Source organism: Protopterus annectens, chromosome 11.part0 (genome assembly GCF_019279795.1).
Source record: "Protopterus annectens isolate FY-2018-M chromosome 11.part0, PAN1.0, whole genome shotgun sequence".
NCBI lineage: Eukaryota > Metazoa > Chordata > Ceratodontiformes > Protopteridae > Protopterus > Protopterus annectens.
This window is the reverse complement of record NC_056745.1, coordinates 337,790,137-337,815,213: the sequence shown is the minus strand read 5'-3', so window position 1 is coordinate 337,815,213 and position 25,077 is coordinate 337,790,137. Positions and strand designations below refer to the sequence as shown.

At 38.5% G+C, this 25,077-nt stretch overlaps 1 protein-coding gene across 1 annotated transcript in view; it reads right to left on the bottom strand.

The window, feature by feature from the left end:
- The window catches only part of GLT8D2 (glycosyltransferase 8 domain containing 2), a 185,786-nt gene that overhangs the window by 132,417 nt on the left and 28,292 nt on the right, over window positions 1-25,077 (bottom strand). Inside the window, exon 2 of the mRNA XM_044087837.1 lies at window positions 15,668-15,711. Coding sequence (XP_043943772.1) covers window positions 15,668-15,686 — 19 coding nt within the window. The 5' untranslated portion in view covers window positions 15,687-15,711. The remainder of the gene's footprint in view (window positions 1-15,667; window positions 15,712-25,077) is intronic.

Here is a 25,077-nt window from a genome sequence, read left to right as displayed (position 1 = left end):
TGCCGGATGATACTTGCCATGTTCTATTTGTAAGCCATGCAACTATACATCTTATCAAGAGTAAATCAATACCTAGCTGTTCTAATTTATTTATCAGTATTTTGTGTATGACCCTGTCAAATGCTGAAGTTAAATTTATATAAATTACATCACAGCACAAGTTTTCATTCATAGCTGTTATTATATTGTTATAGAACATCATGTTACAGGTGGTAATAGATCTAGTTACAACATATGCATGCTGACAAATAGTTTCAAGTCCCAACCTTTCCAATTCCGACAATAACTCATCCACTATTACCTTCTCCATTATTTTTCCACAACATGAAAGTAGACTTAAGGGTCTGTATGACTGAAGTGTGTTCCGGTCATTATTACTAATTTCATCTCCTCCCTGTGCTTTGTTTAGATCCCGTTTGCATAGTTCTTTTTTCAATATAATCTAATTTGATTTCAATATCTGAGGTTACCTGGATGTCACTAAAACAACTTATCACCCCCTTAGTGGAGCCAAACTGTTTTGCATAAGGCTTTGTAAATATATCTATAATTTGTTGTGTCTGAGAATAAATTTTAGAATCTAGCACAGTTTATCAATTTGTATGTCTTTACTCCTTCCACATCTTATATATCTATGAAATGGTTTTCTATTTAGCTAAATATCTCTATATACATTTTCTTCAAATTTTTCTTGATCTTGTCCCACACTATGCTTAATCTGTTTGTCCAGCTTGTTTATTTCAGTTTTCAAACTTGTAGTTCGACCTCTCTTCCATTTCTTATATTTTTTGTCTCTCACCTTAATCTTGTTCTTAAGGAAATATATCCGTCTGATGTTGTCTGCCTAGATCCTGATGTTAAACATTTTTTTATTTTTTTTATTTTTTTGCATATATTCAATTTTTCTTTCAAAACTTTCCATATTCTTTCTACATTTTTTCACTGAATGCATCACTTCAATTAGTTTTACATAGTGGCTCTTTTTATTCTGTATAATCTGTTATTAATCTTCTGTGCATTGATTTAGATTTCAGCTTGGCAGAATTATCTAGCAAAAATTAACCTGTGTAACCCCATGATCACTGCACATCAATGGTGGTAAAATCTGACATGACGTAACAGTAATTTCTTTAGGAACATATACAATGTCTAGTATGTTCCACTCCCTGGTATTTTTTTACAGCGAAGCAGTTGTTCCTGAATATATATTGTGAATAATTTCTGGTAAATTTAAGTTTCCAGCCATTGTTATTCTTCTCCCCTGTGTTTCATGCAATAAATGTATGAATTCCTGTAGATTATCAGCACTTGCCTTTGGTGGTCTACACACTCCAACAATTGTTATATGTTCCATGGTTTTCTTTATTGTCACAGTTACATAGTCTATAGTATTGGTGTTATCATTCAGTATGTAATAATCACAGGTCTCACAGCTATCTTTAATCCCTATCACAGCACCTGCACCTGATTTTTCGTTAGAATGTCTTGTTTCAATAAAAAACATTTATACCCTGACAGAACTGGTTTCTAGTCATTGTTCTTTAATCATGTTTCACAAGCAATAATAACATCAATCTTGTGGAAATGTAGCAAATGTTCCAATTAAAAACTTTATTATTAACGCTCCTAGCATTAACGATCATCACAGATGCATCAAATGTTGCTATCTGTGAACTGTTACATTTTTGACCTGGCAAAAATCCTGCCTTGTGTTTGTAAAATATTGTAAAATATCTGCAGAAAAATTATCTTGCCTGATCTTGGCAAGTGCACACCATCCTGTCTGAACACATTTGTGTCCAAAATTAAGTTTGGATGCTTTACACCTTTTCATTTTTTAAAAAGGATTTTATGTAGGTATTTACCCAAAAATGTCTTTTCATTCATGGTAATATGACTGTCCTTTCTATATGTGATTTGTGAAAAATATGTCCTAATACCTGTACAAGCTATGCTATCTAAGAGGGCTGTAAGTTCTCTACTAACAGCCTCTACTTTAAGATCATCATCAAAGCTGGCCTTCTGTGTAAAACCTCTGTAGACTATCTCACACTTTTTTAAGATACTAGATCTTTGTTTAAATGTTATGTTCAGTTGGGAATTACTAAAAAGATATAATTGCTAGTTGTGTGTAATATACTGATGTCTCCGCACCATCAAACACTTGACAGTGGAAGTCTATTGGCTTCACTGGAAAATATGGCATAAGTTCATCTAAGTGCCTCATGTTACCCATGGGGATTCCTCAGTCTCTTGTGGAGCTATCTTTTTGCTCATAATTTCTTTGTTACTGTTTTTTTTAACAACCAGGGGATGAGTCAGTAACTTTGACAGGTGGACTGTCATACTGCAGGAGGAATGGATTTTCTGCCATAGTTAATCTCTGGGTGATGTACAGGAGGTTCTTATGTGTATGAATCACATGCTGCCATACAAGCCAGCTTTTAATAAGTGGCACTACCTACATGTTGCAAGAAATCTTATGATGTCCATATTCAGCTTCTAGATTTTCCTAGAGGATGATCCTGCAGAAGACATTTTCCGCAACCTTCTTCAACAGCAGATGAGATGTCAATCAGCTGTTTAAACCTCTCTACTACATCTATTACATCTGAGCACTATTGGAGCCAACAGACACTCTGCTCTTGCACCAGCCAAGTGCCAGATTTTACACTATTCTAAAGAATAGCTCAAACATTATGAGTGTGCAAAAATGGCCTTTTCATTATTAAAATGGACTGATTTGAGATCAAAGCTTAAAGTTAAGATATATATATATATATATATATATATATATATATATATATATATATATATATGTGTGTGTGTGTGTGTGTATATGGATCTACTTTACTTACCTGAATGCCCATATCACCGACTTTCACTTTACCGAGACAAATACACCGACAAACCAGAAGGCTGACATCTGAAACACTGACTTCCGACGCGAGGTAAGTAACCACTCGGCCATCCCAAAAAAAAAGTAAATCCACCCATGTGGGGGGCTAGCCCCCCACATCCCCCTAACTAAATATATCAACTCCGAGATCGCACTACCGAGGGGAAAAGGGGCAAAGTTCAACAGGATGGCCAAGCGATTACTTACCTCGAGTGGAATGTCAGTGTTCCGGATGTGTGTATCTACATATATATATATATATATATATATATATATATATATATATATATATATATATAGGGCCTATATTATAACATCGAATTTTATGAAGTTCGAATGTTATAATATCGAACCAGTTTTGTTGAACACTGAAAACAGCGAAGGTGCAGGACACCAAATTCTTTCCCAGGGAAAGAATTCAGTGGGCCATTGCTGTGGCTTCGCTGTTTTCAGCGTTCGATATGTTGAAGCATTATGGGTCGGGTTCAGGTAAGTGTGTGACTGTGTGTAGGTTAGGGTTAGGGGCGGGTTAGATGAGTTAGGGTTAGGGCACGGGTGAGGTTAGTGTGCGATAGTGACGGACCTTAGGGTTAGGGTCGGGTTAAGCTAAGTGGATAGCTAGTAGTGTATGTAAAGTTTAGTTTAGGTGTAGGATTTTAAGTGTATGTGTGTGGATTGCTATTTTTTGTGTGTGTTTGTGTTGTGTATATGTTTCTGGGAAAAAAATCGCTATTCTGACTGTTCGATGTTTGTGTTTAGGGTTTGATATTATAACATTCGATCTTTGTAGATTTCGATGTTATAATATAGACCCATATATATATATATATATATATATATATATATATATATATATATATATATATATGTGTAGGGTCTATATTACTTCAGTATATATATATATATATATATATATAGGGTCTATATTACTTCAGTGAAAGACATATTCCAAGAATATGTCTTCACTGATCACCAGCCAACGAAATTCACTTCAGCAAACCATGGAATGTTTCCCACAGTTCGGAAACACTCATGCACCAACCGCCTGGAGCACACAAAGCATTAAATTAAATCCACACAAGTGGGGCCCTTCACCCCCCCATACCCCCCAATGTGGTGAGCTGTTTCCCCCACTCCCCCCTAACTATATATATATATATATATAAACTCCTAGATCACACTACAGTGGGGAAAAGGGCAAAGTTGAGATGATGGCCATGTGTTTCCGAACCATGGAAAAAATTCTGCGGTTCGCTGAGGTGAATTTTGGCAGCTGATCATCAATGAAGACATATTCACGGAATACGTCTTTCACTGAAGTAATACAGACCTATATATATGACATAAGAGGACGTGTATGGTACAAACCTTACTGCATACTGGGACAGTTATTAGATTGCACTATTTCAAACTGACAAACATCCAGGACTGAACAGTGCTGTCTGCATCAAACCAGTTCTAATACTTAATATTAATTATGTGATGTGTTCTATCATTTGCTCACTGTTTAGATGCTCTGCTACCATTTAAATAGTTTTTAGCATCTAATGAAGTGCTGTTTTTATTATGAATGTTTATGCATCTTAATGATGTTTCCGTCTCTTAATAAATGTTTATTGGTATTTGCTAAGTCATATTGTGTTTTTACATTAGCACAAATGCATGGATGTTATGAGGCACAAGCTGTAACTGCAAGTGTCTTACAATCTCTGGGTGTGTATTAATATCTGTACACCTTATTGTACTTTGGGCATCCATATTACTATTATTATTATTATTATTATTACAATATGAATTTTATGTTGAGTAGTTTGTGCCTGATAATTATATATTTTGGAGTATATTTCAATGAAAATAGTTATTTTGCACATTATAACTAACTGATTGCTGTACAAGGTTATAACCATTTTAACTTTTGTATGAAATTTTCAAAGCAGCCAGTTCAGGGAGCCTTCTGTCTAACTGCTGTGTGACATTGCACAGTTTCATTTGGAGATGTTATCTCACAGTTGAAGATGAAGTTTACATCAAAGTTCCACAAATTCTATGTCATGTTTCAGGTGGTGGTAGTCCATAGACAGAATGCCAAAAATATGAACTTAAAATGTCAAGATTTGACAGAGTCATGGCATTTGTTTAAATACTATTTTAAAAAGGGATCTACTAAGTGCCTGAGCCCCAGGTGCTTGAAGGCTGCAGCCTCACAGACGGACTGGAGCACCTTGCAGCAAATACATGTTGCCACTCATACTTGGCCTGGTATAATGTGTTCAGACAAGGTGTGACAGCCACACAGTGAGCTTGGGGCTTCTGCACCTTGCCACAACACAGTATTTGAGTTTGAGTCAGGTAAGTGCAGTAGCTGAGGGGAAGGAGAGAAGGGAGCAGGACAGAAGCTTTAGTTTTTGGGAATGGGATGGGAGTTTAGGGTAAGACAGCAAGCAAGGACTTCAAGTTCAGAGAGCAGAAGGAGAGTTTTAGGTTTAAGGAGTAAGGGGGGGTTAGTTAGGGAGCAGATTGAGAGTTAGATTTTTGGAGTGATCAAGGAATTCAGGTTTAAGGAGGAAGAGGAGTGAAGCTTCTAAGTTTAGGGAGGAATCAGATACTTTATTATTTTTTTTTTTAGCGAAGAATCTTTTTTTTTTTTAATTATCACTTGTGACATAGGCAAACTTACATTTATATAAAACTAGTTCTCATTTACAAACATTATACATCACATATATTCTTTATAAAATATAATCAATCTAATATTACATAAATCCTTTAATTGCTGCCTTCTCTGAAACCTCATTCTTCCTCCGAACGTTTTTCTACATGGATTGTTCCCACAATTGCCATTTTTTCCTATGCAATTATTCTTGATCTTTTCTACAGATCCCTCTTCCAGTTCTTTTATCTCTATTACAATATTCACTACTTCAAATACGGTTGGTTTAGACTTTGATTTCTATTTTCTAGTAATTACTTTTTTGGCAGCCACCAGAATTAAGCTTAACAAGGCCTAACTATGTGTAGGCAATTCTGAACTTGTATCCCATCATTTCCTTAGCTACACTCCTTTGCTTGCCTTTTACTTATGACAGGGTATTCTGTAGGGAATTTTTAAAGTCTGACAACTCACTGCACTCACAAAAGGCTACTCCTTTCTTCCCCATCACACCTTTAACATTTGCCATCTCCCTGAGGAAAAAGTCTTTGGAGTCGGCTTGGGGTAAAAAAAATATCTATGTAAACACAAGCAAAAGTCCTAAATCTTCTAAAGTTTCTTGCATATTTGGATATAATAGATATTTCCTCCCATTGTTTCTTTGTGAATTGTGCATTTAATTTCTCTTCCAAATCTTGTCTAACCTCATCTGATTGATTCCTATGGTTATTATGCAATATTTTATATATCCTACTAATTATCCTTTGTTTTTAACAGCAACTTCTGTTCTAGAGTCAACTAAAAATTTTACCAATACAGATCTTTCACTTAGGATTCCCCTATTCACTTCTCTTTGCCTACACACTGATATCAATCCCTGATAGAGACGGCAGTCTGTAGTCTGTAGTCCAAATGTCTTCTTGGCCTCTACCCATCCTATTACCTTTCTCCCGCTTATTATTTGTTCCCAATACCTTGGTTCTTTTGCCAGTTTCCTCCAATAAATTCCAGTCCCTCTTTTACCTATTCCCTACGCCCCTAGTTACAGTCACCCCTATCAGTAGAATCTCCTTTTTCCATTCCTATGTTGGCTTAGTTCTTACAATACTTTCTGCTTCTTTATGAATATAATATTCTGTATGACTTGCTATTCTTCTTAAGGTCTGCATCCAAAGTCCCAGTCTCTCCTTATTTCCTGAATTCCCTCCTGCTTCATCATAATCCCTTCCACTTTGAATTTTAGCTTTCTGTTTGTGTTATGCATAAGAGCCTTAACTGTGTAGCTGTAAAATATCCATATGGATTAGGTAATCCTAAACCACCTTGTTCTAGTGGGAGGATTGACTTATTCCACTTGACTCTTGTCCTCTTCCTCTTCCAGATAAAATCCTTCATCTGTTTATTAACTGTTATCTACAACTTCTCTCCAGATGATAAAAATATGCCTAACCTGTATATAAACCTAAAGGAACTAAAAACATTTTTTACTGCTTTTATCTTGCTATCTCTATCCATAGACAACAGCTTTCAGTTTTTCTATTACCTTTTGTTTAGTCTCTTCCCACATATACTTACCTGCCACAAAATAATTATTTTTAACCCATCCTCCTAAATACTTTATTTTATCATGCCTCCATAAATATGGGTATTGCTGAATGAATTGGTGTGTATACACAGTTTACAGCTATAGCCTTTGTTTTATCTTCTTTAATTTTATATCCCCAAAAATGGAACTGTCTCAGAATGTTCCACAACACTGAGATGCCCTCCTCTGGTTTTATCAGATACAAATTAATAACATCTACAAATAAAGCCAACCTTTCTTGATTAGCATACCAATTATATTTTTGAGTTTCTGAATCCCTATTCTTTGTCAATGAATCAAAATATAACACAAATAGCAAAGGGGGAAATGATACCCCTGCGTGGTTCCTCTATTCTGACCCATCTTATCAAAGAGGAATCCTCCTACTTAGATTTTTGCATCCGATCCATGTTGTACTAATGTTGTCAAATGTTTGCCTCCCCTCCCAAAAAATGATCTATATCTATCAAATTTAGAACACCTTTGCCTTTCTTTTAGCCATTATAGACATAAGTACAATCATGGCTTAAAATTGAAATGGGCCTAAATGAAGCTGGATCTGATGGGTCTTTACCATCTTTAGGTATTACAGCCACCACAACTTTTTACCAGGAAGGATGTTGGTGCTTCCCCTCCTTTTAAATATTGTTAAACAAAACTTTCCAAATCTTTATCACTTTCTTCCCTCCTTGCTTCCAGACTTCTACCAGAATACTATCAATTATTGAAGATCTTCCTGCAGATTGGTTATACATCACCAGTAGCATAGTTAGGGTGGAGTGAGAGGGGCAACTGACCCAAGCACAAAATGCTGAGGGGGGCATGATCAGTCGATCCTGATTGCTCTTTAATGTAGTACTGTTTTTTAAAAGCTGGTATTGCATTTGTGGTCAAACCTGAGCACTATAGCCCTCCAGGTGTGGTCTAAACTGTAGCAGTTTTCTACAGCTTAAAAGTAAAAAAAAATGTCTTTTTTTAACTAAAACCTGAGAGCTATAGTGCTCTTTGCCAGCAGGGTATAAACTGTGGTGACTATTTCCTACATTTGTAGCAAGCAGTTTGCCAGTTTGCTACAGTATAAAAAGGAAGATTGTTTTAAATAAATCATGAAAGCTGTGCTTCCCCATGCAGGCAGGGTATAAACTGTAGCAAATGTTTGAAAGAAGAAAGTATATATTTTTTAATCAAATGGGATGAAGAAAGGTTGAGGGCAGGGCACAGAAATGGAACCCGAGGTGAGGGGCATCATTCTAATAAGCCAATCACTTTAAGAACTGAGGGGGTAAGGTGCTGGTTCATAGTAGATGCCCAGGGTTCTGGATGAACCAGTGATGCTTCTGTACATCACCATTTTTATCTCATCTCCTCCTATCTTAACTGTTAACTGTTGAGCCTCCTCTACCTCCAATCTTGGCATATTTAATTCTTCTATAAATATTTCCATTTGTGCTTTTTCCACATTTGTCTACTTTACACAAATTTTCATAACATTTCCAAATTACTTCTAGTACCTCTAAAGGAATTCTGGTTATTATCCTTATTACAGGCTCCCTAAGTTTAGTAACAACCTTTTCTACTTTCTGTTGCCTGAGCTGTGGTGCTAAAAGTTTTGCGCTCTGGAGTCATTATCAAAAAACATTTGCTTAACAGCAGTCTTTCTAATCTCATGCATATTGTTGAGGTAGTCCCTTTTTAACACTCTGCAGTTGTACCTCTACTTGTTCTGGGACATTCCCCCTTTCTGTAATAGTTTAACCTTTGTCAGTCCCTCTAAATAATTCTTGTTACTTCTTAACTATATCTCTTTTTCTTGTATTTCTACTCTGTTTTAAAACTCCACTTTCATTTTATCTCACTCCCTAAATATATTTTCTGAACAAATTTATATTTTACCTAATAACTCCCGAATAATTTCCACTACCCATCCCTTAAATTCTTCTCTGTTTAACAGATTGGGGGAAGCACTACTGTCTTATTTTTATTTCATTACACTGCATTTTTATTTTAGACAGCTCATGTGCTTTCTTCTGCCTCTAAAGCATTCTCCTTTGGAACATTGGAAAAATGCTCCACTGGCATGGTCCCTCTCTATGAGCTTTATTATCAGAAGAATAAGAAGCAGAATCCCCTTCTGTTTGATAGCTCACTTTATGTTGGATAAGCTTTTGTATTTCCTACTTAACATGTTCTACATCAAAAATGACTTTGACCCTCCAGGAAAAAATATTCTGAAGACAGATGGATACAACAGCTTGAATATCACACCTGCTTCTCAGTGTTCCCTGATTGCTGAAATAAATGTACTCCTCTTCTGCCTTGTGTAGAGTGAGTAATCATTTTCCACAAACATTCTACTGTCTCCTGTTTTTAGTATTTTGTCCTTCTGCCAGTTTTGACAGAAGCAATTCTTTCTGCTGGTAGGATTGCATCTTTACTATTAGAGATCTTGGTTGCTTTCTCATAGACAGGTTTGGAGCATATACATGATGTGCCTTTTCAATTAACAATTCCTGATGTGGAATACCAATCACGTTGCTTATTTGTGCTTTCATAAAATGTTTACATTCTGTTCCTACCAGTTTCTGTAGTACAACAAAAAACTTCAGGTTTTCACTGCATGCTCTGTCCTCTAATTCTACCATTTTTAAACAGTTTTTCTCGAGCAGTGTCATACTCAGCCAGCCTTTTCTGCATTTCAACCTCTGATTTTTGCAGTTTTATCAGTTCATCTGAATATCAGTTTAAAGCTTCTTCCATCTGTTCTAGCCTTATGTTATTTGAGTTGATATACTCCTTCAGTGTGTCATTTATTTTAATCAGCTCTGAGTACATTAGACGTATTTTTTCCTCTAGGATACTGGAAGTCATGTCTTGCACCAAAGTTGGAGCTTGAACTGCTTTTTGCTGAACAACTGCAGCATTCTTTTTCAGTCCAGTTTTTTCCTCCTTTTTTGATTTGATTTTCTCATTCTCTCTAAATCTCTTCTTCTTGCTGCATTCAGACAGTGCCCCTGCCTAGCCACTAGCAATTTTTACTGAAAAAGACAAATTCACTTCACTTGACTTTCTTTCTTTTTTTCACAGGGACAGAGCACTGGGAGGCTGTTAGTGTGCAGCTATATGGAAAGTCAAGTATGCTGTAAGTTAATACCACATAATCACTTGTTGCAGATAAAAAAAGAGTATTTTTTATGTTTTACCAGCTTTCTAATATAGTCCTCATATTTATAGTTCCATGAGAATGGTTTTTACTTCCAGACTATTTAAGTTTTTGAGGGTATTTTCTGGTATTCTGTTGACGGTGTGTGAAAGGTAACTATAACATCTTCTTCCATTGCATGATTCTGAACTCTACGAGAAAGACAGGATTTGTTACTGAATAAAGTGACACCTTGGGCCTGCACTAGTTTTTCTCCAATGGATGAAGTACTTTTGATTCAGAGGTAAGTTTTATTCTGACATTATGAATGGTCAGTGTTCCTTGACCATTTAATGTATATAGCTATGTAACAGAATCTTGGTATAATCATCATTGATAGAAATTAATAAAAATACATTTGATTGTCAACTAACCCAGCCACTGGGGATGCACAAGCCAGTGTATTTCTTCATGCTGGTCCCAAGCCTGGATAAATGGGGAGGGTTACGTCAGGAAGGGCATCTGGTGTAAAACTTTTGCCAAATGACATATGCAGGCAACAATACAGATTTCCATACTAGATCGGTCGAGGCCTGGTTTAACAATGACCGCCACCGGTACTGTTAGCCAACAGGGTGTTGGTGGAAATTGAGTTACTGTTGGCTGAAGGAGAAGAAGAGGGGGTTGGGGAAGGCATGCCCGAAGGCAGGAAGAGAGGAGAAAGGTTAGAAGTATGGTAGTGAGGGTAGGAACTTTGAATGTTGGCAGTATAACTGGTATAGGGACTGAGATAGCTGATATGATGGACAGAAGGAAAGTTGATATATTGTGTGTGCAAGAGACCAGATAGAAAGGGAATAAGGCCAGGTGTATCAGAGGTGGGTTCAAATTGTTCTATCATGGTGTGGATGGGAGGAGAAATGGGGTAGGGTTATCCTGAAGGAATAGTATGCCAAGAGTGTTTTGGAGGTGAAAAGAGTGTCAGATAGAATGATGTTTATGAAGCTGGAAATTGATGGTGTAATGATGACTGTTGCTAGTGCATATGCTCCGTAAGTTGGGTGTGCGATGGATGAGAAAGAAAATTTTGGAGTGAGTTGGATGAAGTGGTGATGACTGTACCCAAGGATGAGAGAGTGGTGATTGGAGCAGATTTCAGTGGGTATGTTGGTGAAGGGAACAGAGGGGATGAGGAAGTGATGGGTAAGTATGGTGTTAAGAAGAGGAATGCAGAAGGTCAGATGGTAATGAATTTTGTGAAAAGGATGGACATGGCTGTGGTGAATACGTATTTTACTAAGAGGGAGGAACATAGGGTGGCATACAAGAGTGGAGGAAGATGCACACAGGTGGATTATATTCTATGCAGGAGGGCCAGTTTGAAGGAGATTGGAGACTGTAAAGTGGTGACGGGGAAAGTATAGTTAGGAGCATAGAATGGTGGTCTGTAGGATGACGTTGGTGATCAAGAAGAGGAGGAGGAGTGTGAGTACAGCACTAAAGATCAAATGGTGGAAATTGAAAAAGGGTAATTGTGAGGTGGAGTTCAGGGAAGAGTTAAGACAGGCACTGGGTGGCAGTGAAGAGTTACCGAACAGCTGGGTAACTACAGCAGAGCTCGTAAGGGAGACGGCTAGAAAGGTGCTTGGTGTAAAATCTGTACAGAGGAAGGAGGACAAGGAGACCTGGTGGTAAAATGAGGAAGTACAGGAGTGTATACAGAGAAAGAGGTTGGCAAAGAAGAAGTGGGATTGTCAAAGAGATGAAGAAAGTAGACAGGAGTATAAGGAGATGAGGTGCATGGCAAAGAGAGAGGTGACAAAGGCTAAGGATAAGGAGTATGGAGAATTGTATGAAAGGATGGACACTGAGGAGGGAGACAATGACCTGTACCGATTGGCTAGCAGAGGGACCGAGCTAATAAAGATGTGCAGCAGGTAAGGGTGATAAAGGATAATGAGGGAAACATACTTACTCACAAATGAGGAGAGTGTGTTGAGCAGATGGAAAGAGGACTTTGAGGGGTTGATGAATGAAGAGACTGTGAGGGAGAGAAGGTTGGATGATGTGGGGATAGTGAATCAGGAAGTGCAACAGATTAGCAAGGAGGAAGTAAGGATAGTTATGAAAAGGATGAAGAATGGAAAGGCTGTTGGTCCAGATGACATACCCGTGAAAGCATGGAGGTGCTTAGGCAAAATGGCAGTGGAGATTTTAACCAGATTGTTTAATGAAATCTTGGAAAGTGAGAGGATGCCTGAGGAGTGGAGAAAAAGTAATTTGATACCAGTTTTTAAGAAAAAGGGTGATGTGTAGAGCTGTACTAACTCCAGAAGGATAAAATTGATCAGTCACAGCTTGAAGTTATGGGAAAGAATAATGGAAGCTAGGTTAAGAAGGAAGGCGATGATTAGTGATCAGCAGTATGGTTTCATGCCAGGAAAGAGCACTACAGATGCAATATTTGCTCTGAGAGTGTTGATGGAGAAGTACAGAGAAGGTCAGAAGGAGTTGCATTGTGTCTTTGTGGACTTAGAGAAAGCATATGACAGGGTGTCTAGAGAGGAGTTGTGGTATTGTATGAGGAAGTTGGGAGTGGCAGAGAAGGATGCAAAAGTGGTACAGGATATGTACAAGGGTAGTGTGACAATGGTGAGTTCTGCAGTGGGAGTGACGGATGCATTTAAGGTGGAGGTGGGATTACATCAAGGATCAGCTCTGAGCCTTTTCTTATTTTCAATGGTGATAGACAGGTTAACAGATGAGATCAGACAGGAGTCCTTGTGGACTATGATGTTTGCAGATGACATTGTGATCTGTAGTGAGAGTAGTGAACAGGTTGAGGAGACCCTGGAGAGGTGGAGATATGCTCTAGAGAGGAGAGGAATGAAAGTCAGCAGGACTAAGAAAGAATATGTGTGTGAATGAGAGGGAGGCTAGAGGAATGGTGAGGATGCAGGGAGTAGAGTTGATGAAGGTGGATGAGTTTAAATACTTGGGATCAACAGTTCAGAGTAATGGCGAGTGTGGAAGGTGTGACAGAGCAAGATGCAGAGGACAGGAAGAAATGGAAATGGATGATCTGCAGTGGTGACTCCTAACAGGAGCAGCCGAAAGAAAAAGAACACATTTATTGTCAACTCATACTGTGAAATCACAATTGGTAGAAAATGTAAGACAGTGAAAAATACTTTCAAATAAGATATTTTGGAGCATTACACAAGCTATCAAAAATGGCTGCCACTTACCATATATTAATGCTCTTTTGTATCTATTTCATTGGGAAAAAAAATACTCTTACTTGAAATGTGCTCTGCCCTAAACCTTGATGTTTTACTGCTACCTTCCTCTGTGTAGCAACTTTATAAAAAGTTTCAGTTATGATGGTGAATGAACTCTACTGTATAATGATCTTACAAGGTGGGCAATAAAATTTCATAATTCCGATGGCCAGTTCACATCTTGTGATAATACAGTGTTGTCAGTAACTGCATGGGAAATGCTTTGTATGGAATGGTATCTCCTACAAAAATGTTTAAGATGCATATATGCCTGGCACACTGCATAAGTGTCATAACACACAGCAAGGTAGTGAAATGAAAATGTAATGCTTGACATGGTATTTATTTCAGGGAAACAACAGATCACCCAGGGGTGTTGTGTGACCAAACACCATAGGCAATGGGCCTCCCCACCACTCAAATGTCCATTATTTCTCTGTAGTACCCACTCTAGAGGGCATTATTGCACTTAGAAAATGGTCTCTCCATCAAATTGTTCTGCATTTGTTTTATTAGTAGTATATACATTTTTTATATTTGTTATGTAAAATAATTCACCCAGTGTTTCAAAGATGGTATACGATATATAATTGTTGTTAGAGAAATTATTTTTTATCCAAGATATAAGTTATGTAAGTATTAAATATAGTCTATACAAACACACACACACACACACACACACACACACACACACACACACACACACACACACACTAGGGTCATGTGGTGAGGGTTATGTAATTCAAAAGGATCATGCTAGTGGAAATAAGGGCACTTACTGTTTAGAGCAAATGACAGTAAGTGACACTCACTTATGTAGATACAGACACTTACATATAAATACAGAAAGAATAGGCAGAGAGACTGCTGTCACATAAACACTTTTATGTGCTTGTGTGCCCATGTGCACAGGCACACACACACACACACACACACACACACACACACACACACACACACACACACACACACACACACACTAGGGTCATATGGTGAGGGTTATGTAATTCAGAAGGATCGTGCTAGTGGAAATAAGGGCACTTACTGTTTAGAGCAAATGACAGTAAGTGACACTCACTCATGTAGATACAGACACTTACATATAAATACAGAAAGAAGAGGCAGAGAGACTGCTGTCACATAAGCACTTTTATGCGCTTGTGTGCCCATGTGCACAGGCACACACACACACACACACACACACACACACACACACACACACACACACACACACACACACACTTACTTTTGTAATTGCTGGTGATGAAATCAGTTACTTACACTAATTCCGTTTTGATTTATTTTTTTCTTTACTAACTACATTTTTAAGAACTAAGATTGATGCAGTTACTTGCTTTAGCTCTGTTTTTCTGCTGCTTCCTAACTCTGGCATTTTAAGTATTATAACTGCAATTGGTGAGGCTAATTAATGTGGTGGCCGTTTTTTTTCCCTTTGTGCTTTATGGCAGTTTAATATGCTGCCATTAAGTCATGGTCTTCTTTTTATCAAACTATTCTCAAACATTAATATCCTGTTGGAAAACACATGTTCTCCAGTAGGGTTTCTTTTCATATTCTGTAAACTACATTGTTACATGCTCTGAAAGACAGAATTTGTTCAGCCTGTACTTCATACATCACACCACCATTAGCAGAAACATTGTGTTGTGCATTTCTAGATAACCAGTACATAGATGAAGCCTTAATCTTAGCTCCATTTCTTTCTACCAGTTTAAAAGAAAAGAAAATGGTGTGCTAGTGTGGATAATTTCCATCCTACTCTGTTATGTGCGGTTGTAATGATTTAATTAATTTAGTTTTGTTTTCTTATGTAACAGTGTCAAAACAGTTTTAAATTGTCCACACCTGACTAAACTTACCCAAGATGGTATCTCACCACAAAGCACTGTTAGCCATGCCTCATTAGAAACAGTGCAGTAGTACCTTTGAGGACTAATAAAATAAAATATTTTATTAACAGATATTATCAGCCCAATCTGCATCTATACTAAATGGTAAAATAATAAAAAAACTCTGCCACTTTTAGCAAATTCTGGCCACAGTATATCCTTTAAAGTAGAATTAAACAAAGCATTAAAATTGTATTTCTTACCTTTCTTTAGAAGAGCCATATGTCACTTGTCTAGGTAACGTGATCTGCAAAAAAAAAAAAAAAAGGTAAACACAAAAAATGTGAACTGGTAATAAATATGGAAATATTAGCTCTGCCTGGAAACTCATTAATATTTCAACCACAGTGTTAAGACAGTTTTAGTGAAAATTGCAAGGATAAATAATTAATTTTTCATAAGAGAGAAAGTACAAATTTAGCTTAAAGAGGGGAAAAAAGAAGTTGTAATTTAAACTTTGTGCAAGCACCAGGCACAAACCTGTGCTGAAATTGTAAGAGGGAATAGATTCATTGTTTCATAGCAAGACCTTCTATCCAATTTTAACAATAGTTCACTGTTCCAGTCTTTCATTTTCTATACTTCTGTTTGTTAGCTTTGCTAAAGTTAAACTGATCTCTCCCTACATCCCTCTTAGTACCTGTTTTTTTCTATCATCCACATAACCCCTGTGGTCATGCATTATAATTTATCTCTACTGTTGCTATTATTTATCTATATATGTTTATTTAGAGGCTACTGTCTAGATGACCATGTGTATTTTATTGCCATATAGCTTCACTTACTTGTAGAGGTGGTCCATGTTCTGACAACCCAACTTCCATCTTCACTTAATTCCTACAGTCTGCTTTGCCTCACTTACTATTAGAAGATGGTGGAGCAAGTAAACCTTGCTAGTGTTAATGATTTCATGGTCCTTTTATAGCTGGAATGAATCCCATGCTGTGTTCCACTACAGCTGACTGAATTTAGAGTCACTGAAGACAGGGTAGTTTGATCAGGGGAAACCTCTCACATCCTCCTTTCTGAGAGTAAGGCAAGACCTCTTAAACCTCCATTAAATATTAGCAACTCCTAGGCTGTAGTACACAAGGATAGACTATATGTTGTTGGGCAGTACTTTTGATCGAAGCTAAGTGGAGTTAAAGGGTGTTCAGTTTGGAGATGATGCAGTACCCTCTCCAAATAATGATGTATGGAGGTTATGTATTATTATTATGTGACAGGGCGAGCATGGAGTTGTATATAGTTTGACTCCAAAAACTTGTTTTAGCATGAGTATAACATTTTACCTTAGTGAATTTAATGATCCATGCAAGCACATACTCACATGCACTGTATATATATATATATATATATATATATATATATATATATATATATATATATGTGTGTGTGTGTGTGTGTGTGGGATCCATACAGATCCCTGAATGCACTTTCCACCAAAGCAGAAATCACCGAGGATACTTAACTAAAAGTGCTGTTCACTGAAGCAGCACTGTCGGATAAGTATGTTTGTTGTGCTGGACGTACTACAGTGCGGATAAGGGAAAATTCCCTTTTCCCCAATGTAGTGTGACCTCAGAGTGAGAATATTAAAGTAGGGGAGGGTATGGGGGGCACAGGGGGGCTTGCCCTCCTGCATAGAAGTAGGTTTAATGTTTTTTTTTTTAAACATACTTTACCGTAAGCACTTTTTTGGTGAAAGAGCTTTTGGTAAAGTATGTTTGGTGATAATGGATTCAGACTTTTGATCTTTCGATCAAAAGTCCTAGATCCATGTATATATATGAGCTCCAAGAAGAACTGAACCCTCACATAAAGTCACTGTTCAATCTCAGCCTTACTACAGGATATGTACCCAAGGAATGGCGTACAGCAACAGTGGTCCCACTCCACAAAGGTGGTGCCACAACAGACCCCGGAAACTATCGCCCTATAAGCCTGACTAGCCTGGTCTGCAAAGCTATGGAGCATATCATCATGGAACTCATAAACAAAGACATTGGGAACCTCCAAACACTGGATCCCACCCAATTCGCCTCTTGAACCTGGTCGACTTCTTTGAAACAGTCACCAAGGCCATAGATGAAGGGAAGGTAGTCCACACAGCCTACCTGGACCTCGCAAAAGCCTTTGACACAATACCCCACTCTGGCATCATAAATAAGCTCACCAGCTTAAATATCAACCCCTATGTCACAAGATGGGTTGCAAACTGGCTCAGGGATAGAACCCACATGGTCAAAATTGCAGGTGCCATGTCAGACTCTAAACCAGTTACAAGTGGCATCCCACAAGGCTCAGTCCTGGGACCTCTCTTGTTCGGTATATATTTCTCTGAGGTACAGGCTAACACGGGAGGACTATGGCTGACCAAGTTCACAGATGACTGCAAACTGGGTGCCATAATTGACTCACCGACTGACACAAGCATCCTCCAAAAGGGTCTCACAGAGATGGATAACTGGTGCCAGAGCCATGGCCTAAAGCTAAATGCCAAAAAGTGCATAGTCATCCCCTTTGGGAAAAACAAAGTGCCCACAAATTACCACATAGGTGGTAATCCATTAAGTACAGAAGAAGTAATTAGGGATTTGGAGACACAAGTAGATAGCAATCTCTCCTTTGACAATCACGTTGCCAAAGTGGTTAGAAAGACCTTCTATATAGCCCACCTTATCACGAAAGGGTTCACATCTAAATCAAGAGAGGTCATTGTGCCCCTCTACTCATCACTCATCAGGCCCATAATTGAATACAATGCCCCATTCTGGATGTACCTTACCCGACACCTGCAGCAACTGGAAAGACCCCAAAAGTACCTTACCAAGAAGATCAAGGGGCTCAAACAGATGCCCTACGCAGTTAGGCTAAAGAAACTCCAGCTCTACTCAGTTGCTTACCGCCTACTCAGAGGCGATCAGTGCCTGACATATAAAGCCATGTCCAACCCAGAATTAATGGACATGCTCCACCTCAGGAAATCCAAATCCCTTAGAGCTACATGCTCCAGGGACTTAAACCTCAGCACAGAAATAAATAGGACATGCTGGAGGGACAGATTCATATCCCAGAGGCTCCCCTCACTCTGGAACAAAATCCCAATCCATGTTAGTCAGAGCCCCTCAATGACCCTCTTCAAGAGAAATCTTGACGAGTGGATGGGAGATCGTAGGTTTACCCCGGGATCTCTTCTGTGTCCCTACTAGACAGAGGCACAGTAAACTAACCTTAAAAGGGCTATCTTCTGTGACCTACTATACAGAGGCCAGTCAACTAATCTAAAAGGGTGGCGAAAGCCAAACACACTCTGGCTAGGCTTATAATTCCCCTAGGGCAGATTGCCTAGTATCAACCTATGAACCTATGAACCTATATATATATATATATATATATATATATATATATATATATATATATATATATATATATGGGTCTACTGCTCTACATTGAAAATACACTTCTTTGAAATAGAGCAGTAGACCCTACACTTCAGCGAAAGTCCACTTAAACAAAAGTGCACTTTCGCTGAAGTCTAGTTCCCCGGGCTACCCAAAAAAAAAACACTAAAACCCCTGCACCCCCTCATGTAAGTACACTTTTTTTGTTATCTCTTTATCTCCTTGGGTATATTTAGGTTGTGTTGCCATGATGGATTCAGTGTGGGGTTATGATGGTTAGGATTGTTGTATTTAAAGCAGATGATATATATACTTACTAAATGTAAGGGGATCATCTGGGTAGATGTTAGGAGAGCTCAGCAGAATTGTTATCTGTGGATAACTTGGGTAGCATTGTTGCCTCACAGCAAGAGGTTCTCCAGTTTGATTCTTGGTGGGGGTCCCTCCTGTGCAGAGTCTGCATGTCATCCCTGTGTTTGCTTGAGTTTTCCTTGGATGCTCTAATTTCTTCTCACATTCCAAACACATGCAATACGTGGATTGGACAGACACTCAAATAACCTAAAATTGGCCATAGGTGTAAGTGTGCATGCATGTGTATGGTGTGGAAGAATAATCACAGCAGGGCTAGACACTCAGAGTTGTGGACACTGGCTCTAGATGACTGTCACTGGAGAAGTGACATCCTGACTCCATGTGCAAAAATTGGAAAAAGGGGTTGTAGATAGATGGACGGATGGATGGATGGATCAAGAAGGGAACAAGACAGGTACCAGAGTTACCTGTACGGTGGAAATAGCTGGCTTTTGTTAGGCAACTCAAAATGAGTTTTATGTTAATGTGCAGCATTCTGTATTGTATATTACAAAGTTAATAACTGCAGACATATGGCCATGATGTAATGCTCATTTAATACATTCTGTTAAGACTATACAAAGGATTGTCAGTTTTATATGGAAACAGTTGATTGGTGCATTATGGGGGAAGTTTCTATAGAGTTTAAAATGGCAATGATTATACTTAGAGTGTCTATACTGAGGTTGTAAATGCTGAAATTTTAGATGATTGATGGACTTCGGAAGAATACATGGTATACACACACACACACACACACACACACAGATTTTTGTGATATAAAAAATGAGACCATAATAAATAATTTCAAAACTCTTCCCACCTTTAATGTGACAGATTTGTTTGTTTTTCAATTGAATTGTACAGGTTATAGGTCACATTAAAGGTGGGAAAAGTTTTGAAATTATTTTTTGTGGTTTAATTTTCTTAGTCAAAGTAATGTAATGTGGTCCAGTTGGGCGGCCGTGGTGGAGCAGCGGTTAGCGTTGTCACCTCACAGCAAGAGGTTCTCCGATTCGATCCTTGGCCGGGGTGCCTTCTGTGCCGAGTCTGCATGTCCTCCCTGTGGTCTCGTGGGTTTCCTCTGGGTCCTCCGCTTTCCTCCCACATCCCAAAGACATGCTGTAGGTGGGTTGGACACTCTAAATTGGCCCTAGGTGTGAGTGCGTGCATGTGTATGCCTTCTGTGGAACTGGCAACTCGACACTGTAAAACTCCACTGCCAGTCATGAGTGGACAGGTGATTCGCTGTGGCAACTCCTAACCGGGAAAAAACAAAAGAAGAAGAAGAATGTAATGTGGTCCAGTTGTGAGTAATTACATAGCAGGAGCAATGTTGCATAGATAAGCCAGGGGGCAGTGCAACAAAAGTAGACAACCTGCTGCTGAAAGGAGCATGAACCACACAAACAGACTGATAGTGCTATAGGACATCACATGACCAGCAAGGCCAGAGAAATGCATATGGCATGCTTGGGCTGATGTGTGCCCACATATGCATCATCAGGACACTACAGGGACAGCTGTGAGCCTAGAGAGGCACTACACAGCAGAGTTTGTATATGTTTATTTTGTAAATAGGAATAAGAGGGGTCTATAGGACAGTAAGAAAGGTGGAATCACAAGGGGAAGAATATTCAAAAGGACAAGGGAAAGGGAAGATTTATATGGGGGGTTATGGTACAAGCCCATTTTTTTACGTTTTATAAGAAGGGTAGATAAGGAAGGTATCATTGGGAAGTTCTGCATAGGAAGGAGGGTATAGACCTGGCAGCAAGAGCAGACAAACCAACAGAAAACACAGTCAAAGACAGACAGGAGAGGCATTGACACAAATAGTGTGCCACAAGGAGAGACACAGGTAGACACAGAAAGACAACTGGTGAGGGGGAGGACTAAAGAGCAAACTGAGGAGGGGAGTGACACGCAAGGAAAGGGAACACCATGATGGGGGATAGGGTGGGCTGAGGTGAGGATTGACTAAAATGCTGCACATTGGTACACACAACCAGAAGTCAGTCACCACCATGACTGCCCTCATGGGTGGGCCCAGCTACTGCTGGCACAGTGATCAGGGGTTATGTAGCTGTGGGACTCTGCATGTTGCATGAGGATGGTCTCTAGGCTGGACAATTGTTGTCCAGCTAATGGTCCAACACTGCTGTCAACAGTCCTTCCACCTCCTTTGGGGTGATTCATGAAACCCCCTTGCTACACACCCCAATGAGTAGCCTCCATCCCTCATCACAGAAACAGCACCAGACAGCACCGGCAAACCCCCCACGTTGCCCACCCCATAGAATGCCATGACCCTCCTGACAGGTGAGCCTGGAGACTGCTGTGGACCCAGAACATGATGGGAAGGCAGGTGCACAGAGTCAGATGCCACACCATATCCAGCTTAACAGCTGACACTGCATACTGATACTCATGTGGTACATACAGGGCACTGATAGTGGGGCAGGTACAGTCAATGGCTTCTAGAACCCCCCAGTAATTGGTTATTTCATGTAACATATGCATAGAGGTGTTTATGTCCCCTGCGTACATGGGAACCACATGCTGCAGCATAACATACTACTACTGTTCATGAGCTGGATGCCTGTAACACACCTGCTATGCCTCCTGATGACCACTGGAAGGTCCTTGTGGCAAGGATTGTCAGTGCTACACAGACCTTAGTATCTACAGGAACTGGCATTCCATGCATCTCATACAATTCCATGCGAATTCAGCACATCTCTCCAAGGTCCCATATGATGACTCTAGCCACACGACAATAGTGAACTATGTCCCTGTCATGGAAGTGATGTTATGCTTAGTGTGATTGGATCTATATGCAATATAGAGTATGACAATATGCATCATCAGGGACACTAGGTACAAGAAGTGGGTGCTGCACTCAGATCAGATGTTAAACTGAGGTCCCATCTGCCTGAGTTGGTGGTATGTCATGTGGATGTAAAATAAAATCACATGGCACATATCAAAAGGAATAAAGGAAGTTCTCCGGAGGTCTGGCCAAATTTCCTCTAGTCAGTATGAATACCACCTTAGGTCTTCCCTGAAAAGAGACAAGCTGCTAGCCTATAGAAAATATGTATAAATAAATAAATAAAATAAAATAAATAAATAAATGCTGTTTAGCTAATGCAGATGCTAGTCCAAGCATCTTTGTGTGGTGTCTCACTTTCTCCCTCTGTCTCTCTCTCTTTTCCCCAAGAAATGACAATATGTAACTTCACTGACAAAAATACCTCAGTGCAAATCACTGTGCCATGCTGTTTATCAACATTTGCATTCACAGTTGATTTTGTTATCATAATACTGCTCATTGTATGGGTATTTTCACATGACATTGGCTCCTGCATTTCCCTTTAAAATGTGATTGCAATATGTATTTCAGTGAATCGACCCCACCCTGATTGTCTCTGACAACCATGCATTTTCACATTGGATACTGAACTACTTTTTAAGGAATCCTGGCTTTATTTTGATGTGTTTAATATGATATGAAAAGATGTTAACAGAGGTGATTAAGAAACAAATAAATGATGACAAATGTGTTTTTGTTCCAGATTTGCTTTGTGGTTCTCTTTCTCTCTCTCTTTTTTGTCTTAAGAGAACTGTGTTTATAAAGAGTATGGAATGAAATATGTGAATGTGAAGCCCCTTTATAGTTATTTTACTTTTACTTTCTAAATGGATATTTGTTTCCAATATTTCCTTGGTATTTCTAAATGCTGCAAGGACAATATATTTTATGGACTGGAGTCATTATTATTTCAATGCTTTAGGCATCTGTAGAAACCTATGCAAACAACCCTTCTTTCTAGTGTTAATACATTCTTTGTAACAGGAAGAGTCAATCAATTAATCAATAAATATGCTGATTTTTAAAATACTGTTTAGATGTTCTGTATAATGGATATTATATAATGGGTAAAGAAAGTCAAGAAACCTGATTAGCTACTAAATGACAGACACTGACGACTTTAAATGATAACACCAGTGTGTCTATATTAGCTGCCGGAATAAAACACTTCTCCTATCAGCAAGCAATGCACAATTATTCTAGAAGCACCATTCAGTTACAACTGATCAAGAAAACATATATCCTACAACTCACCTGCAAAGATCAAAATAAACATTTTTGTAGGGGGGAAGCACCCTGAACCTCCATGTTGGGGTAAACTCTTCATACCCCCCAAACTTATATTTAAGTTTAGTTTATCTATTTTATTTTTGTTTTCTGGGATAGTACATTGATCACTCCTTGCAGGCACTGTCTGGGTAAATAAATTCACAAAAAAAAAAAATATATAAAAAATAACTTTTTACAGTACGTAAGCAGTATAATTGTAGAAATATAATTATAGAAACTCTAAAACCACAACCAGAGGTCCAAGTCCATGAAAGGCAGCAAACAGTTTTATTCACAAACAGAATGAGTGCTTTCGTCTTGAGTACAAGACTTCATCAGATACCTCCACATTATTTTACTTAACTATTTATGCCATATGCCATTAAGTCTAATTAAAATTTAAAGACACACAATGCCTTTAGATGCAAATCCACATGTATGATTTTTATATTATACTTTCAAATAATCTGCAGTGGTGGTGCTGCGGTAGCGTTGTCACCTCACAGTAAGACGCTGTCCGGTTCGATTCTCAGCTAGAGTGTCTTCTGCGTGGAGACATGCATGAATGAGCCTACCTTCGTTGAAGGTTGTACGTCAGGCCTGGCAAGCCAGTACGTAAAAATCAACTGCCAATCATCAGCGGACCGGAGTTCAGCTGTGGCGACCCCTAACCGGGAAAAACGAAAGACATAAACAAACTTTCAAATAATCTGTGGTGGTGGTGCTGTGGTAGCATTGTCGCCTCACAGTAAGACGCTGTCCGGTTCGATTCTCAGCTAGCGCGTCTTCTGTGTGGAGACATGCGTGAATGGGCGTACCTTCGTTGAAGGTTGTGCATCAGGGCTGGTAATTCGGCACGTAAAAATCAACTACCAATCATTAGCAGACCTGACTTCCGCTGTGGCGACCCCTAACCGGGAAAAGCCGAAAGACACAACAACTTTCATTCCTAAATAAACTTTAAAGTAACCTAACAAAGCTGTATAATGTTAAAAAAATATTGAAAGTAATAATATTAAAATTGCATACGTTATATCTTAAAAAATAAACCTCATAAAATAGTTACACTTGTAAAGCTTTTGCTATTAACACTGGTTTAATAGTAATATATTCATTCAAGCCTGGGGGAATGTTAGATTTAAGCCTTAGCTCCCACTTTAATTCTTTATTAAGCAATACATTTTTAACATCTCCCCCTCTAGGATTTATTTTAACCATGTCAGTGATACCAAATTTAAAACCATTAAAACCAGAACAATAGATGGAATGCTTATATAGTGCACTAGCCTCTTTTTTAATCTTAATATCATAAACATGTTCGTACATTCTGTCCTTGAGAGCCCTCTCAGTTTTTCCTATATAAAATGCAGGACAGTTTGCACATACTGCTAGATACACTATCATTTTCGTATTGCAATTCCCCTTACAAAACCTCACTCTACTATGCATACCATTTTGTAAACATATACTGTCCTCATTAAAAATACTGGAACACTGCTTGCAATGACCATGTTCAAATGTTCTTTTAAAATTCATACCAGTCCTATATGTAAAAATGGGTTCATGTCCACCACATCGAACAGTTCCTTATTTGTTTTAAGCATACTCCAGTTCTTCTTAATAATGTCTGTAAATATCCCTGTAAACCCATTCAATTCAGTTACACATGCTTTTTGAAATTTTCTATCTTCCTTAGCCTTAACTATCATCC